The sequence below is a fragment of the Citrus clementina genome, unplaced genomic scaffold (genome assembly GCF_000493195.1).
Source record: "Citrus clementina cultivar Clemenules unplaced genomic scaffold, Citrus_clementina_v1.0 scaffold_2, whole genome shotgun sequence".
NCBI lineage: Eukaryota > Viridiplantae > Streptophyta > Magnoliopsida > Sapindales > Rutaceae > Citrus > Citrus x clementina.
Genome location: NW_006262688.1, coordinates 12,818,199 through 12,835,846, shown reverse-complemented (window position 1 = coordinate 12,835,846; position 17,648 = coordinate 12,818,199). Strand labels below are relative to the sequence as shown.

The following is a 17,648-nucleotide window of genomic DNA, read 5'->3' as shown; positions in this document are numbered from 1 at the left end:
CATGTAATGTAAGGTACAACCTCTCACAAATTTAATTGTGAATCTCACTTGGGCCCATCAATTTTGTGAGAAATTGTACCTTACATTGTATGGTAGCAAAAATCTGTGCCATAATGAGGTGGGTCCAAAGAATCTCTCCTTCTTTTTGGATTTATACGACATAGTTTAGGCAATTCATCTATGTGGCCACACGTCATGCACAGTCATTACCAACCAATCTCTCTTATCCACATCGCCTGCCCGCACTTTCATTACAGACATATGACTCAGACACATCATTTTTAAAGATTATCTTTCATTCCAATCAGTCGTGTACAGCTGTCATCCATTCACTTTGAACAAAATCATCGTCACTTGCGCGTTAAGCAGCTCTCGCTATCAACTCCCACTCTTTTTACCCCATAAAAAACGCGGCCAGATTCTAACACGCATATTCCGTGAATATTCGCTTCTGGTTCGAGAAACATGCTATTCATGGAAACGCTATCCCACATGTCCGTGTGCGCGTGTGCGCAACCCCACAATCGCGCGACCGAATTTGCTTGAAAAGTATCTGATTTGAGCGTGTTGTCTAGTTCCAACATCTTAGCGCTTCCAAATTGTCAAAAAATTATGATGGCGCGCGCCGATGCTTCTTTAAAGCTTCGTTCCTTTTTTAACGATAATAGCATCTGCGTCAAACATCCGTTAGTTTTTATTCTTATTTTTTTGCTTAGCTAAACCATAATCAAAATTCTCGAACCAATAAAGCTAACTTTACTTGTTACGAAGAGTTAAAAAGAAAGTTTAAACGGAATAAATACAAAAATTATATTGGCTTGGTATCCGAAGAGAGAGAGAGATTAAACCGAGAATATGCGACAGCATATAACATCAAAAAGGAATATTCTAATAGCAGATCCCGTCCCGTTTGCATTCGGTCACCAAAATCCATAATAAATACCCACCACTTCCCGAACACCACCTCCACAACAATCCTCAAAATTCCCGCTAAGTATTATACTCCTTCTCTTTAAAAAAAAAAACCAAAAAAGTTGCGATGGCTCTTAAAGCTGTTCATGTCTCCGACGTGCCGTCTCTCGACCAGGTCCCCGAGAGTCCTTCTCTCACTCGCTTCTCCACGAGCTTCTCATCTTGTCTCGAGATGAACAAATCGGCGTCGTTTAGGATACCGAAGTTTCTGGTGGTGGGACATAGAGGGCACGGAATGAACGTGCTGCAATCGTCTGATAAGAGAATGCAAGCTATCAAGGAGAATTCAATCGCCTCGTTCAATTCTTCCGCTAAATATCCCCTTGATTTCATCGAATTTGACGTTCAGGTGAGGCCTCTTATCGTTTAGTTTATTCTTGTTTTCCGACTGCGAAACGATTTCCGCTTTTTTCGGATCTGGAATCTATTTTGGTTTCATGATAAAACAACGTAGATTTTAGAGTATTGCAACTTGAGACCGCGATGTTTTTATCCGTCGTTGTATACTCGCCGCATACGACAAATTTTGTCCTTTTTCAAATCCGGCTCCACGTCTGATCTGATTTTCTTTTTACTTTTCAATTTTTCACTTCTACAGTTTCGGGTTTTATTCCTTGAATTGAAAATCAAAAAGTTACAGAAAAGTAAAAAGAAACAGCACTGATTTTTGTAGGTGACAAAAGATGGCTGGCCAGTTATTTTCCATGATGACGTCATCCTCTCCGAAGATAACGTAAGTTACTCCATTACTCTCTCAATTTTTTATTTTATTTTATTAAATCCTGTGAGCTTGTGAACCGTTTACCAATCTAATCTGGATTACTGGGTTTCTATTTTCAGGGTACAATTTTTGAAAAGAGGATTACAGAGCTCTCTTTATCAGAATTCCTCAGCTACGGGCCCCAAAGAGAACAGGGCAAAATTGGAAAATCTTTGTTAAGAAAAACGAAAGATGGCAAAATCCTGCACTGGAACGTCGAAATTGACGATTCACTCTGCACACTCCAAGAGGCATTTCAACAGGTGGATCCGAATGTGGGGTTCAACGTCGAGTTGAAATTCGATGACCACATTGTTTACGAGCAAGATTATCTCATCAGGGTCATTCAAGCCATCTTAAAAATCGTCTTTGAGTTTGCTGAGAACAGACCCATTATCTTCTCAACGTTTCAGCCGGACGCCGCCGTGCTTATCAGGAAATTGCAGAGCACGTACCCTGTGTTCTTTTTAACAAATGGGGGGACCGAAATCTTCTATGATGTGAGGAGAAATTCGTTGGAGGAGGCTGTAAAAGTTTGTTTGGAAGGTGGGTTGCAAGGGATTGTTTCAGAAGTTAAAGGAGTTTTCAGAAACCCTGGAGCTGTGACCAAAATTAAAGAATCCAAGCTTTCTCTTCTCACTTATGGGAGATTGAACAATGTGGCTGAGGCTGTGTACATGCAACATTTGATGGGTATTGATGGGGTGATTGTCGATTTGGTTCAAGAGATTACTGAGGCCGTTTATGATATGATTAAGCCTGCAAAGGTTGTGGAGAAAGAGGATAATAAGAGTTTAAACGGAGAGGGTGAGGATGGGGAGGTTAAAACAAAGCCACAATTCTCACAGAGGGAGCTGAGCTTTCTCTTGAAGCTAATCCCCGAATTAATACACCATTAATTAATTCATTAATTGCTACAGCGTCGCTTTCTTTTTATAGTCTGGCTTTTGCAAACAATTTTGCAACTATTAGTTTATTACCCCCTTTGTGGCCAGTATGGGAGTTTCTTTATCGGTCGTTACCTCCCATTTACATAGTTGTACATAAATCTAGTGTGTTCTTAAGTATCGATTTACGAAGAAAAATCAATACTTAATTGCCTCGAATCCTAATCAAATGAAGTAGGTTCAATTTTGGCAGTTTCGAATTTGGATAGTTTATTAAACGATTTCTAGTTTCAGGATTTGTTTATTGAATGAATCATAAATAAATAACCTTTTTTCGTTTAATTAATAAATAATTTGATTAAATTTAGATTCGTCTAAATTTATTAATCTATGATTATAATATTATAAATCAAATAATAATTAATAAACAATAAAAATCAAGCTAAACTATAAAGATAATAAGAATTAAATTTCTCAAAATAAATGTGTTGAACTAAAGTGACTTATATGTATAATTTTATGTTTTTATTGTATCATCCAATAAATGAATTTTAAACAAATAAATGAATTGGTAAGCTTGATAAATGAATTGAATTTGATTTATTTATTAAAATAATTTTTTTAAAACCCAAATTCACTTAATTTTAATCAAATAAACAAATCTTAACCCAAAATCCCATTATAAGGATTTTAATAAATGAGGATCCAATCACTTTAGGTAAAGTGATTTTGTTATATTGGCTTGTAGCCTAACGGTGATCTACCGTGTTCCATAATATCACTTCACGCTCTTATTGGGATTTTTTTTCTCCTCCCCCCCTCCCCTCAACACACCCCCACCCCCCACACCACACACACAAAAAAAAGATAGATTTCTTTTCAAATGTTGTTAACGGGGAGTTGAATGTAGATATTAGTCCGAAACTCAAAATTTATACATTAAATTTTGTTATGATTATCTTTCATTTAAATAAAGAAACTTCATACTAAATGAAAGATGAGTACTACCAAAGGAGGAGAACAAATCGACATCTTTAATCAAATAGTCTTGTTCAACCTTTGACTGAGTGGTAAGCAAACCAACTTACGACGTTTACTGAAAATAATCAGGTAGGGATCAGGGATAGAAATATAATTACTCAAATTTTGGACATGTTAGGGATGGTCATTTTGCCCATAAACCCGCGAAAACTCGCTTATTACAAGTTTACGGGTAATTGACAGTTTTGTAATATAAACTAAAATTTGCTACAGCAAGCGGGTAAATTTTGTAAAGGTAAAAAAAAAAATTAGTATCCGCTAATTTGCATTTTTTTAAAAAAATATAATCTTGTGATTCCCAAATTTTTCATAATTTTTGTCAAAAAAAGGGGCACCCAAGGCTTTTTCAAATCAATATACATAATTATTTTATAATTGTGTCTAGATAATATTAATTTTAATCAAAATTATAGAAATCATGTTGGATGGGTACAATTAGTAGTGGTGAATGAGAAAAAGATTTTAATTCTTGGAGTTAGGAGCTTGATGTTGAATAAGATATATCATGGGTGCTACTCTCGGATGTTAGTTTGTGGTTCTTCGTATTTTTGTTTTTTTAAAAAATAAAAGTATTTGTGATGGACTTATTTATTCCGTACTTAAATTAGAGAATTATGGACTTGTTTATTTTGTATTTTTTTTATTATATGAGACTATTGCTCAAACTACAACTCATATTACATGAGACTATAACTGATATTTACAAATCAGACTATTACTGTGACCAACTTACATCAATGCTAATGGAGCCCTTCCCATATTTTATGGAAAATTTGTGTATGAACTTCTTTATTTCGCACTTTTTTTATTACATGAGGCTATTGCTCAAACTACAACTCATATTACATGAGATTATAACTGATATTTACAAATCAGATTATTACTAGGACCAACTTACATCAATGTTAATAAAGCTCTGCCCAGATTTTAACCCTTACTAATATTCAAGGGATGTTTACTCCACTCATTCTTGGACAAGTGAGAAGACTACCTTCACTCAATTATACAATATAATTAAGGAAGGAAATACCTCCACATTGCACTTATGGGGGTTCGAACTACTGCCCTCCAAAACCCTAACCACTCGGCCTTTGGCCGAGTGACTTTATTTATTTCTTACTTAAACTGGAGAATTTATGTATTTCGTACTTAAATTAAAGAATTTATATTAAATTAATGAACTCTATATATTTATTTTAATGTTAAAACTTTTTTATTCTTACTTACATCGCTAAAATTAAGAATTAAGTATGTCATGTATATTTTTAGGCAAATTTTATGAATTTATAATTTGAATGATGTAATTTATATTTAAAGGTTTGGAGCAAGGAAGAAATCCCTTGGGTACTAGTGGGCATGGTGTGGGACTACAGGTTTGGCAATTTTACTTATTTATTTTTTTGGTTGGTATGGGTACGGTATTGGCAACATCGCACCCTACTCTACCTATCTCCTACGTGTCAGCTTTAGTAGAGCTGACTGTAAATACTATTATTAAGAGCCAGTCGGCCTTTTATCTAGTGGAGGACTGTCCCATGCAGAACTCTCATTTCCTTTTTCAATTAGAAATTGGGTAGAAATGTCTTCCGACTAGTTTGTGGATAGAGCAAATTTCTCTACTACTATTATTAAGAGCTACTCGGCCTTTTGTTTAGTGGAGGACTATCCCATGCAGAACTCTCATTTTCTTTTCTAATTACAAATTGGAAAGTAATGTCTCCCCGCTAATTTGTGGGTAGAGCAAATATCTCTTCTACTTAACATTGATAAATTAAGGGTTTGGGTTAGATTTTTTCAATCTCAAGGTTATGCCATTTAGATAAGAAGTGTAACGGTTAGGCTTGGGCCGGGCCTACTACGGGCTTGGCCTTTTACTTTTAAAAAAAATTGTTAAAATTGTGAAATGCATTAATAATAATCAAGTTGTTATAATCAATAATGAATTAAAGAAAATAAATATTTCAAAATAAAATAAATAAAAGTTTAGATATTTAATTTTTTAGTACTAAATTTTCTAATTCAAACACTCTATTAACTAATTAACACTTAAAAGAGAGTTTAGTATTATAAGTTTAAGTTTTTTTAATTTATATTAATATATAAATTAATAATTTAAGTTTACTTTTTTTCCATTATTTTTCAAATTTGAATTTATTATTCTAATTTATAATTTTATTTTTTTTAAAAATAGAGGGCTTGGACCAGTCCCTGACTTTTTTTCCTAAACCCTTGTCCAGACCCTCATGTGCAAAGCCTGGGGGAATTGACTAGGCCGGTCCGGGCTTTTTTGTCATCCCTACTTCTCCTATTAGTAAGGTAGAAATTCAAGTTGTGCCATAATAAAATTGATCTAAATGATTCTAGTATGATATAAATATTAGTAGACATTTGATTGTGTGTGTGTGTATATATATATATATATTTTCATAAATGGCCAAATTTCAGATTAATGATTTATCTGCATTACCAAAATAAATACATGTTACAAGTTACAGGGGTTACGAGTATTACTTTGCAAATTTATATCTTAAGTTGAGATTTAAGTTTTGTATTATAATTTTCAAACGTTGGATTACACTTGCGCGATCGTGTAATTTTTGCAATGCACTTTGAATTTATTTTATTTTTTGGTTACATTTACAAATTTGTACTTTTAACTCGATATATGTAACACAATTTAATAAGTATAATAAACAATTTGAAAACAGTTAGAATAAGCACAAATAATATTGGGGATGGGGTTCGGGCAAGGTAGGGATGCTAAAATTACATGCCAACCTATAAACTCGTCCAGACTCACTCGTAAAAACTCATCAATTCATTTGGACTTGCTTGTAAAAATTCGCCTGCTGTGGATAAGTTTACGAATTGTGGGTGGGTTTAATATTTCAAACTGAAATATGTTATGGGTTACAAGTAGATTTAGTATTGAGAAAAAATTTGATGGATACCTACATAGGTATCCGCCAACTCCCAATTCTTTATTTAATTATTTATAAATTTAATTTTAATCATAAAAATTACATTAAAAAAAATTAATCATAAATTTGTGTAAGTTAAATTTCTTGATTCCTAAACTTAATTTGTCTCACTACATATATATAAGCGGATCAACAACACCTAAATAATACCTTTAATTAATATCAATAGGATTTGAGTTAAATTAATGTATGAGATTTATTGAAATTAAACATTTAAGAATTTTTAATATTTTCTCTCTTCATGTAGACCAACACACAAATATTTCTCCCTCTACATTTTCTCTCTCTACTTTGTCTCTCCCTCTTTCTTCTCTTCACTTGTTTTTTTATTTCTTGACTTTTCATTTGCTTTTTTTTTTTAATCCTTTGCCAAAAAAAATACTTTTTTAATCTCACAACTCTTTGTGAAAATGGGGAATCTTAAGAGTTTAAGAGGAAGTTAAATTTGCAAACTTATCAAAGTAATCGTGATTGTAAAAAAAATTGAGTTTGTTGGAATACTTTTGTAGATATATCTAAAAGATTTTGTTTATTTAGAGGAGTTTGTTATCTTACAATATTTGTAAGGTGCAGTTCTCTCGCAAACTTGACAATTAATCCCATTTAAGCTCACAATTGAATATTGTTTATGTGAGAGGACTGCACCTTATAGATACTGTAAGGTAGTGCTCTCCTTATTTAGATATTGAAAAGCTGCTGACTCATTTCATTATTCCAAGATGGAGACAATAGGCAAATAAATTTAGAAAGATTGATTTGAAAGAGTTTTTTGAAAAATGATAACAAAGAAGAATTAGAGGCTTTGAGACTTAGCCATATGTGTTACCAAGCTACAAAATTAGCATCTGTTAGGTGTAGAGGTGGCAAAAATACTCGCCTGGTCCGGACCCGGACCATCCCCAGGCGTTGCGGGCCGGGTAATACCCGGTCCGGGTATGAAGTCGGGTCGGTCTTGGGTATCACTTGATAAATCCGGAACTCGGATTTTATTAAAAAAATTATAAAATATCCATTATTTTAAATATTTTATATTTATTTGACTCATTATTATACATATATAAAGTTTTAAACACTTAATGTTTATATTTTCATCTCAAATTTTATTGAAATAAATTTAAAACTTAAAAATTATTAAAAAAATATATACACATAAAATATTAAAAAATATAAAATTCGGATATCCAAATTAAAATCCGGCCCAAACTCAAATCCGGACCGATTACACCCGGGCAGGGTCCGGTCATGGCAATACCCGGACCCAGCCCGGCGTTTTGCCATCTCCGGGAGGTTGCTATGTTACAGAATCGGTAACATACACACCCAATGAGAGGAGCACACATGTCATGAGGGGAGAGAAAAGCCAGCAAATGGGTGTGTATGGGAGCTAGCTAAAGCCTAAAGCTGGATCTGTAAGTTACAGAATCCGTAACTTAGCCAGCTCCCTTCAAATGAGGCGTACTTGATTTACATGGATAGTACAAATAAGCTAGCCAAAAAGCTTTTAGATATTTCAGCCCAGCCAACCATTGTTTGCCAACAAATAGATGATCTTTACTTTAGCATCAATTCCTCCCAGCCATTACTTTTAGATCCAAATATTTCACAAACCAAGTGTCAGAAGAAAAATATTAACAACAACGCCAGACTCAAAAGTAATATTGAATTGGCTCTTGGCAGAAGAAGAGGAAGTGCAATTCATACGGTAAACTTTTTTTTTTTTTTTGATACATTTATATATTACAATCTTAATATTTATAATTAAAAATCTGTCGAGATTTATCTGAGTAATTCTATTATAGTATAGTCCGAAATCAATTCATACGGTAAACTTGAACATGATAAGGTGAGAGAAAATATAAGTTGGAAAAAATTTGATGTGGGATCCATATGAAGTGAGAAATTATTAAAATTTTTGAATATTTAATTTAAGTAAATTTCATCTATTGATTCAACTCAAATTCAAGAGATATTAATGAGTGTAAAATTAAGAATATTTTTGAGAAGCTGATGATCCGTCTCCTATACATATAATCATTCTCTAGTGAGAATATTCCTAATTCGTTAAAATAAAGATGCCACAAATAGTAAAAATAATACAATTATTAATGTATTGAAATTTATGATTTTTTATATTTTAATAACATCCTTACTTTAACAAAGTTAGGATGTCTTCACTAGAGAAGGATTATATATACACACACACACAAACAATAAGCTTTTAGTAACCAAAATTTTTATGATTTTCAAGTTTAATGTTATTGTATTTTATTTTAATTGATTGATTTTGTTTGTTTTACTTTAATAACTTGAACCTAATGATTACTTACTAAACTTGGGTTTTTGTTTGTTTAATTAATTGTAACAATAATTATACAAATTTTACTTGTTAATATTGTTGATAATACTTATATATTAATTAAAAGACGGAGCAAGGCATTGATAACGGTGATGATGATTTGCCTACACTATAAATATTTTGTCTTATTTACAATGATAAGATCTAGAATTGAGTATTGTATGTTGATTTTTTAGGCTGTTATTTTAAATTTATAATTTGAATTATATAATTTAATTTTAAAAAAATATACACCGTCCACTTGTTTTTTCCAACTTTGTCAAAAATACACAATTCATTTTTTTTTTTTTTGCTGGAATCCACCTAAAGTTACATTTTGTTTCACTTTTCCACTTCCGTTTGGAATCCGTTAAGAAAACTAACGGAAACTTTAAAAAATGACCATTTTACCCCCCAAAGCGAAAATTACAATTTTACCTTAAAAATTACAAAAAATAATCAGATCAAAATCTAATTATTTTCCCCATCGGTCAATAAAGAAATTAATTCCACAACCATCAAATGCAGGGTTTTGTTTTTTAATATGTCTATAATTAGAATGCTAAATTATAACAGTAGTATTAAAAATAGCTCAATCTTGCAAACCATCAATTGAATTTAAGATAAGTAAAGTTTTATTATTCATTGAGTTATAATCTCTAGTAATTAAGTTTTTTTGGTACTACATTAACATACCAATAATGATATTCATCATTAAATCTGATTATTTTTTGCATTTTTTAGGGTGAAATTGTAATTTTCGTTTTGGGGGTAAAATGGTCATTTTTTAAGTTTCCGTTAGTTTTCTTAATGGATTCCAAACGGAAGTGGAAAAGTGAAACAAAATGTAATTTTAGGTGGATTCCAGACGAAAAAAGAAAGAATTGTGTATTTTTTAAAAAGTTAGAAAAAATGGGTGGACGGTGGATATTTTCCCTTTAATTTTTATGTATTATTAAAAATATTTTTTAATATTTATGATTTTAAATGATAAAATCCACAAAAAATCAGCTGCAGGTTGCGGGTTGGTTTACTAATTATTAAAACCCGCAACAGGCAGTTTTTTTTTAAATAAAAACTCATTGCAAGCTGCGGACGTGTTTAGTAATTTAATTTTTTGTGGGTTGCCATCCCTAGGTCAACTCTTATAGAAGATAGATGGATAACCATCTTTTATTAGCATATATAAATTTTGATGTTTTTCAAAGTTGAGGATAGATTCAAAGTTGACATTTCATTTATTAATTAGTTCAACATAATTATAATGTGTTATTACATCATTGGTGCGTTTACTTCTTGGAAATTCAAATGGACAATAATCAAAATCGGCTGGAATTAAAATAAATAATGAGAATCAAAATAAGTAGTTTACTTGAGTTGTAGGAATTGGAATTCGAATAAGTTGTATTTCCATTGATATGTTTACTTTATCTTGCAATCAAAATGAGTTGTTTTAAGTCATTAAAATGGCATTAATTACAAACTTACAATTATGTATGTATAAATACTTTTAAATGAGATATATACATGTTTCCTATAAAATACTACATTATTATTATTATTATATTAACTATCAATATTATTAATGTAATTATTATTACTATTATTAGAATTATAATAAATAATACTATTACTGTAGCTATAAGTATAACAATTATTAATATTCATATTATTAGTATTATTTAATATTTAAATGGGAAAAAAATGTATTTCTCTTTAAGGGTAAAAATGTCAATTCATTCTTTATTTCCATTTCTACCTACTACCATAAGAATGAGATTCTTATTCATTATTTTTAAATTTGTGGGTTTTACTCAAAATTCATTCTCATTTCTTTACATATCTAATAAGTAAACACTATCAATAATTTCCATTCCTCAATTTAAGAAGTAAATACATCATAAAAAGACACTTGAACCTTTAATATTTAGGGAAAGAGACAACAAAAAAAACTTTTTGAAAAAGACATGCATAGCCTTTTGTAAATTCAATTGGTTTGGATGAAATATTCCTTTTTGATAATTTAAATGACTAGTTTATCTTTCCAACTATTAGTAACCCCCAAAAAAATAAAAATAAAAATAAACCCATACTTTTCCCCGAAATCAAGTGTAGACCATAAAACTCCATCAATACTCAACTGGGCCAAATCTGATAAGCAACGGTCTTTACGCTCGTTCGATTGTCGACGAAAATTTCTTTTGAACCCACAAGTAAGTTTGATACAGAATCTGAGCCCATTTATCGAGCTCAATAAATCCATATAGAAAATATCTCACCAAAACCAAGCTTTAATGTATGAATAGAATAAAGCTCCTCTCGGGAGAAAATCAATTTAGCCATGGGGGGTAATGTTTGCCATTTTCTTAACTTGCAATAGTCTTGTTCATTTTTTCCACAGATCTGATCTTCTAACAGGAAGTCTCTGCCCGCAACATGGGCGTGGCAAGTGAAAGAATTTTCTGGGCAGATAAAACTTCTATTTATTTTGTTTCTGCATTAATAATGGACACATATCGACAACTTTATAACGTTGAAATCAATAAGAGTATTTTGATATTTTATCTTCGAATTATGAATCTGATACTTTTCTTTCATGAGTTGTAAAGGCTGAAGTTTTTTTTTTTTGCCCTTTTTGGTATGAGTATATCGAATTTATTAAGAGCGGAAAAAAAAAGTTACAAAGATCTTCGAGAATCAAATTGCGTAAGAGTCGTCAAAAATGTGTCAAAATCGTCAAAAATGTGTCAAAATCGAACTGAGAGAGTGAACAAATATCCTCGTACAAACCTTTAACGTATAATATACGGAGAGTCGTCACACTAAATAAACAGTTATGAAATAAGATATGTCAACTATAAGACAAGCTATGTTATAAGAATATCTTTAAAAGACTTTTAAAAAAAGTCTCTTCAAATAAGATTTTATTACTTATTTAAAGAGTCATATCAACATTTAAGACTTCAAAAGATACTCCAATTAAAATTTTTTAAATAAGAAATAATTGCCTCTCTTCAATTTTGTAGAGTTGCTTTTTCCCTCTTCAATTTATATTTTATTATTTTTTTATTGAAGAGAGAGATAAGTGTTTTAATTACCATTTATTTTTCCTTTGAAAAAATATTTATTTGATTAAAAATATTAACTTATTTCAAATTGAAGGGTCTTTTGGAGAATAACATATTTTTTTCACTCTCTTTTTTACCATATAAGTAAGCAAACAGATATTTGAAAGGTAAAATTAATAGAGTTTTTTAGAGATACTCTAAGTTATCTTATACACAAAATTTGTTAAATGAGTCCAAATAATAATTTTCTTATTGGAGAAAAAAAAAGCCCTCTTAGAGCTAAAAAGGAAAAAGGAAAAAGGAAAAATACCCCTCACCATTTGTAATGGCCACCCATTAAGCGTCTGTGAATCTTATCAAAGAACTGATTCTCTCAAAAAATAAAAAGTGAATGTTACTTACGGCATCGATTCAATGAAGTGTAATGATACCGATATTAATAGTAGGAAATTGATAGTGCAATGATTCCAATACGAAAACGTAAAACAAATCGATTTTGTTGAAATTTTCTTTTAATTTTGACAACTTATTCCGTGTAATTCTTTTTTTTATATTTTTAAGATCCTTCATTAATGACTGAGTCGGACACGTTAAGCTTTAAAAGCATCCGAATTTATGGATAAAAACATTCATAAATTGTCCTCTTTATTTATGCGAAGCTTAGCTAGATCATAATTAATTTACAAAACAACTAGGGCGCGTTAACCAAATAAATAATTGTTAGATAGAGATTAGAGAACAATTATTGCGGAGGCGACAGCTATAAAGCAAGTCTGCTAATATTTATGAAATGGTCAGATTTTTATGTAATAAGCATAAAGTGATAATGCAAAATTAAATTGAAACATCTAAATCATGGCCATCCATTATAACGAATCTCGCAGCTCATTGTCAACTTCAAGGACCAAAAAAGAATCCCAACGACCTTAAGCTTATAAAGAAAATGAAAAAAAATAAAAAAATAAAAAAATGGCCTATCTTAATCTTATAGTTTAGTCGCATTCAATTCATAGAAATTAAAAAAGATAAATGTGTTCGTTCCTTCAAACACGCATCTAGAGAAAGAAGATGTGTTGTGTTCAAAATTTTCAAACTTCGATATTAATTAAGACATGGATTTAATGTGTGTATGGTGTTTTTAATTATGTCCATTCATATCGATCGTTGTCGCAGTTGACTAATGCCAATTGAGTAGGAAAATGGGAATAGTTAAATGTCATTGTGTGCATAGTTCACCGAGGTTTGCTTGTCGTTTTTAATGGGAAATTGAAATTGGCTTCTTGGAATTGGGTACATATGTTAGCTTCTGAATGAGAGACAGAAAGTGAATTTATTAGTTGAAGTGAAGATTTTAAATTTTGCTTTTGTGCTTGAACTTCTAGGTACGTAGATTGCACTATCCACCGGCTAGGTCAACATTTCCCTTATCAACATTTTAACGGTGCTCATCTTTTCTCAACGTATTTTTCTTAATCATTTCACAAAATGATAGTAGTGTTTTCTAAGAGTGGCAAAACAACTAAATGAATCGAATTCGAATCGAATTGTAAATGAATTGAGTCAAAAATCTATTGATTCGGATTCTATTCGTTTATTAAACGAATTGAAATCTCAGGATTCGGATTCGATTCGTTTATTAAATGAATATTCGGTTTGATTCGTTTAATTTGTTTAATAGTATTAATAAACGAATCAAATTGAATTTGGATTCGTTTATTATTCGTTTATCTTATTACGAATCCATAACGAATCGAGTCGAATCATGATTCGTTTACAATTCGTTTAGAAAAATATAATTAATAAACAAAATTAAGCGAAATAAAATATAAAAAAGCCACAAATTTAATATCCTACAACAAAATACAAATAATCCAAACCATATTCTAGGATTAAATACACAGTCATCTAAATTACAATATTAACCTTCAAATTTAAAAAAATTTTCAAATAAATTTAAGGATAAAAAAATAATTTAATTAAACGAGTAATAAACGATTTTTAAACGAATCGACTTGTATTCGATTCGTTTATGACATGTTTATTGAACGAATCCTAAACGAATAAACGAATCAATACGAATTCTAAACGAATAAATGAATCAATATCTTCAAACCTGGATTTAATTCGTTTAATTAGCAAATAGAATGGAATTCACCAATTTATTAAATGAATCAATTTTTTCAAACGCAAACCCATTTAATTCGCATCGAATCGAATCGAATAAACGAATCTTGACCCGTATTACCACCCCTAGTGTTTTTTTTTTTGCTGTATTTTTTTATGAGGGAAAATTAATGAAAATTTCATTTTAAATGGCCAAAATACATCATGTCGTTGGACCCAAAATACAATACTTATGATATTGTCTAAGACTCCAGCCACAATTAGGACAACACCTAACAACATAGATATTAATTTCATTCAGTAAGAATTCTTTATATGAAGGAAAAAAAGATAACTCATATACTAAAATTCAATAAAGCACATTAAAAATTTTACGGGTCTAACCTAATCTACTCACTTCAACTATTGTATGCGAAGACTAACTTTCAAATAGAAAAAGAAAATCAATATAGTGCATGTTAATACAGCATAACATTGTTACTAGATCTTAATATACAACACAAAGGATGTGAGTTCCATACTACTTTTACCAAACTCCGCTCTTTGTTCCCCAAAATGCCTTTAGAAATTATTTCATAGAGCTAATCAGAAGCTTATTTTATTTCTCTCTCTCTCTCTCTCTCTCTCTTTTTTCCGCCCCTATAGAACTGTATTTTTTCTTTTCGTTTCTTACATTTCATTTCTTTTAGTTTTTCCAAATCACAAAATAAGAATGCTTGTATGTCCGGTATTCTAGGAGGTATGCTTTGCTAGGGTTTTTCTATTCTTATAGAAGTAATGCAAAGCCATGTGCTTCTTAAATTTTTTTGGTCTTAACCATCCGGTGTCCGGCGACCACATTGGGCCCCGACTACTCCGGATTCGGGCCGGGTGCCAATAAAGCCCTCCCAACGAGGGCGACTCCCAAAGGGCTCGAACTGATGAGCAAACCCAGTCGAGCCACCTAAGGGGTTCAGCCGGCGCCAGCTGAACCAACACCTCGTTGGTTGCTTCCTTACTTTTCATCAATAATGATTCATATTTTCGTAGCTTTGCTCTTAAATCATTTTTCATTCTATTTTACAAATTAATTTAATTTGTAAGATCTTTTGAAGTGCTATAAACAGTTCCGAGTTTCAAATCGTACCCACATACCAGAAGCAAGCATTTTGATTTTTAGTGTTACAATACTTTAAAAAAAAAAAGAAGAAGACAATATTGATGAAAGAGATTCAACTTTTTTTAGTGGTTATATATGTTAAGGTAAATTGGGTAAATTTTTTAAAAATCCATTTTTGAGCAGATTCTTTTGATTAATTTTTTGAGTCCTTTTTCATGGTGCGCTCATTGTGGCGGATAATAGCAAGCTCTGTAAAATGCTAATTAATAGTTAGTAAAATTACAATATAACATCGAAAAGATGAGAAGAATAGAATGATTTAGCGTACAATTTAATCGATTGATTCGAGATCTCTCAAAATTCTTAGTACTAATTATGAAACGTGAGACACGTGCGGCGAAGTGTACCCGAGCGCGTGCTTCTTGACCGAAAGCAAAGCAAAGCAAAGCAGACGGAAGTTTCATGGTCTTTCTAATTTCCTACACGTTTGTGAAACGACCCGTCAAACAAAAGCAAAATTCTAAAGTGGAAAATGCTTGGTGTAAATTCAAGCACCAACGCTCAGTCGTAGCAGAAAATTTTTAACTTCGGCATTTAATTAATTAATTTCCTCACTCCAGCTCTCTCTCTCTCTCTCTATATATATATACAAACCCTTATGCATCCTCTCTCCCTAGTTAGCTTCCCAACACACCCCATCACAACACAAGTCTAGCCTTTCTTTGTTTCTCCCCCTCTCTCTCGTTCTCTCTTATCTTCAAGCATGGATTGTTAACATTTTCTTTGCTTTGATTTGGTCCATCATCAGTTCAGTTTGAGAGAGGGATTTATACATATATAAATATGGAGAAACAAAACAACTTCGTTGTGAATGGTGGGTTAAAGCTGCCTATTGGGTATAGGTTTCGCCCCACAGATGAAGAGCTTGTGGTTCATTACTTGAAGCGTAAGGTGTTTGGCTTGCCATTGCCTGCTTCCATTATTCCTGAGCTTGATGTGTTTCAGTCTCATCCTCTGGGTTTGCCAGGTTAATTAGCTAGCTACTAGTGTTAATTTAATATCATTTCTTTAATATATGCTTTAGCTAGCTGCACTTGATCGATGATTATCGGATTATTCTAAATTGTTACGTTTTATGTGGGTTAATTTATTTAGGTGATATGAAGGAGAAGAAGAGGTATTTTTTTAGCAATATTAGAAATGAGAGTGCGATTGCTAATGACGGCAAATGCAAAATAGCTGCTGGTTCTGGTTACTGGAAACCTGTTGGCAAAAATAGGCAAATTTTGGCTTCTGGGACTAAGCAAGTAGTTGGAATAAGAAAGACTCTGATTTTCTGCGAAGGCAAGCGCGGCCATGAGACCAAAACTCAATGGGTGATGCATCAATATCACCTTGTGGCCATTGCAACAAATACCAACTTAACCCAGCCGGTAAGCCCTTTTTTTTTCTTTTGGGAAAATCTATGTGATCATATAGTGATTAAATCTCGTCTTTACCCACGCAAGCGAGGTTTTGAACCCCATATTTCTTACATCTACTCGAGAGATTTTGACAACTGAACTGGTTGGCAAACACAAATTAACGTTTCTTTTAGTTCAATAAAGTTTAATTTGTTTTGTAAATTCATGTTTGGCAGGTATTTAAGATGGTGATCATAGGAGATTGGGTTGTGTATCGCATATTTCAAAGGAAGAAAAAACCTAAAAAGCGTGGAGTTGTTTCTTCTAATAATCTCAATATCACTAAGAACAGCCACAAAAATCAGCTGCAGGTTATTGATTTTAGTGTTATTGAAGCTGATCAGACTGATTTATTAGGTCCTCCTCCTCAGCCTGCTTCATCTTGTTCAAGTGAAATCACGGCCGATGAATTATCTCCTAGCGTGTTAGATCAGGAAGAGACTAGTGCTTAACTGCTTATTGGATTAGAAAGTACTGAATTACAGCAATTGATCATAGACTTACTGTATCAGTTGTTTTGTTATTGTGTGACAAATTAATGGGGAAGGGGGGAAAAAAAGAGAAGAAAAGGCAGATTAATTACTGTTTCAAAGAGTTATGAAATTTTGTTTTGCAAGCAAATTCAAACACTTTAGTTAATTATTATGCTTTCAAAATTTACTAAGTTAAAAAACAATTATAGTGACATGGAAAGTGGGAACACTTGTTCATTAAGAAGAAGAAAGAAAGAAGTGGTCCTTATTATAGCTCACAGGCTCAGTATCTAAAGCCTTTACCACCAAAAAGGCAAATAAATTTTTAGACGGAAAAGTAAATCCAATGAAGATATGCAAACAAAGAAATTCATATCAAAGAAAGGCATCCAATGAAAAGAGCAAAGAGGGTTCTGTATTATCTAATCATTATCCTGTACTATTT

General features: G+C 31.8%; 2 protein-coding genes across 2 annotated transcripts; both read left to right on the top strand.

The window, feature by feature from the left end:
* The first annotated feature begins 807 nt into the window (after positions 1-807).
* LOC18052941 (glycerophosphodiester phosphodiesterase GDPD1, chloroplastic) lies at positions 808-2,709 on the top strand. The gene is made up of 3 exons (XM_006446942.2): positions 808-1,321; positions 1,646-1,705; positions 1,813-2,709. The coding sequence occupies exons 1-3, from the start codon at positions 1,040-1,042 to the stop codon at positions 2,629-2,631; spliced, it is 1,161 nt and encodes a 386-aa protein (XP_006447005.1). The 5' UTR covers positions 808-1,039; the 3' UTR covers positions 2,632-2,709.
* Positions 2,710-15,917: 13,208 nt separating this feature from the next.
* LOC18052775 (NAC domain-containing protein 83) lies at positions 15,918-17,351 on the top strand. The gene is made up of 3 exons (XM_006446940.2): positions 15,918-16,294; positions 16,423-16,700; positions 16,907-17,351. Exons 1-3 carry the CDS (start codon positions 16,111-16,113, stop codon positions 17,180-17,182), a joined length of 738 nt encoding a protein of 245 aa, XP_006447003.1. The 5' UTR covers positions 15,918-16,110; the 3' UTR covers positions 17,183-17,351.
* Positions 17,352-17,648: the final 297 nt, after the last annotated feature.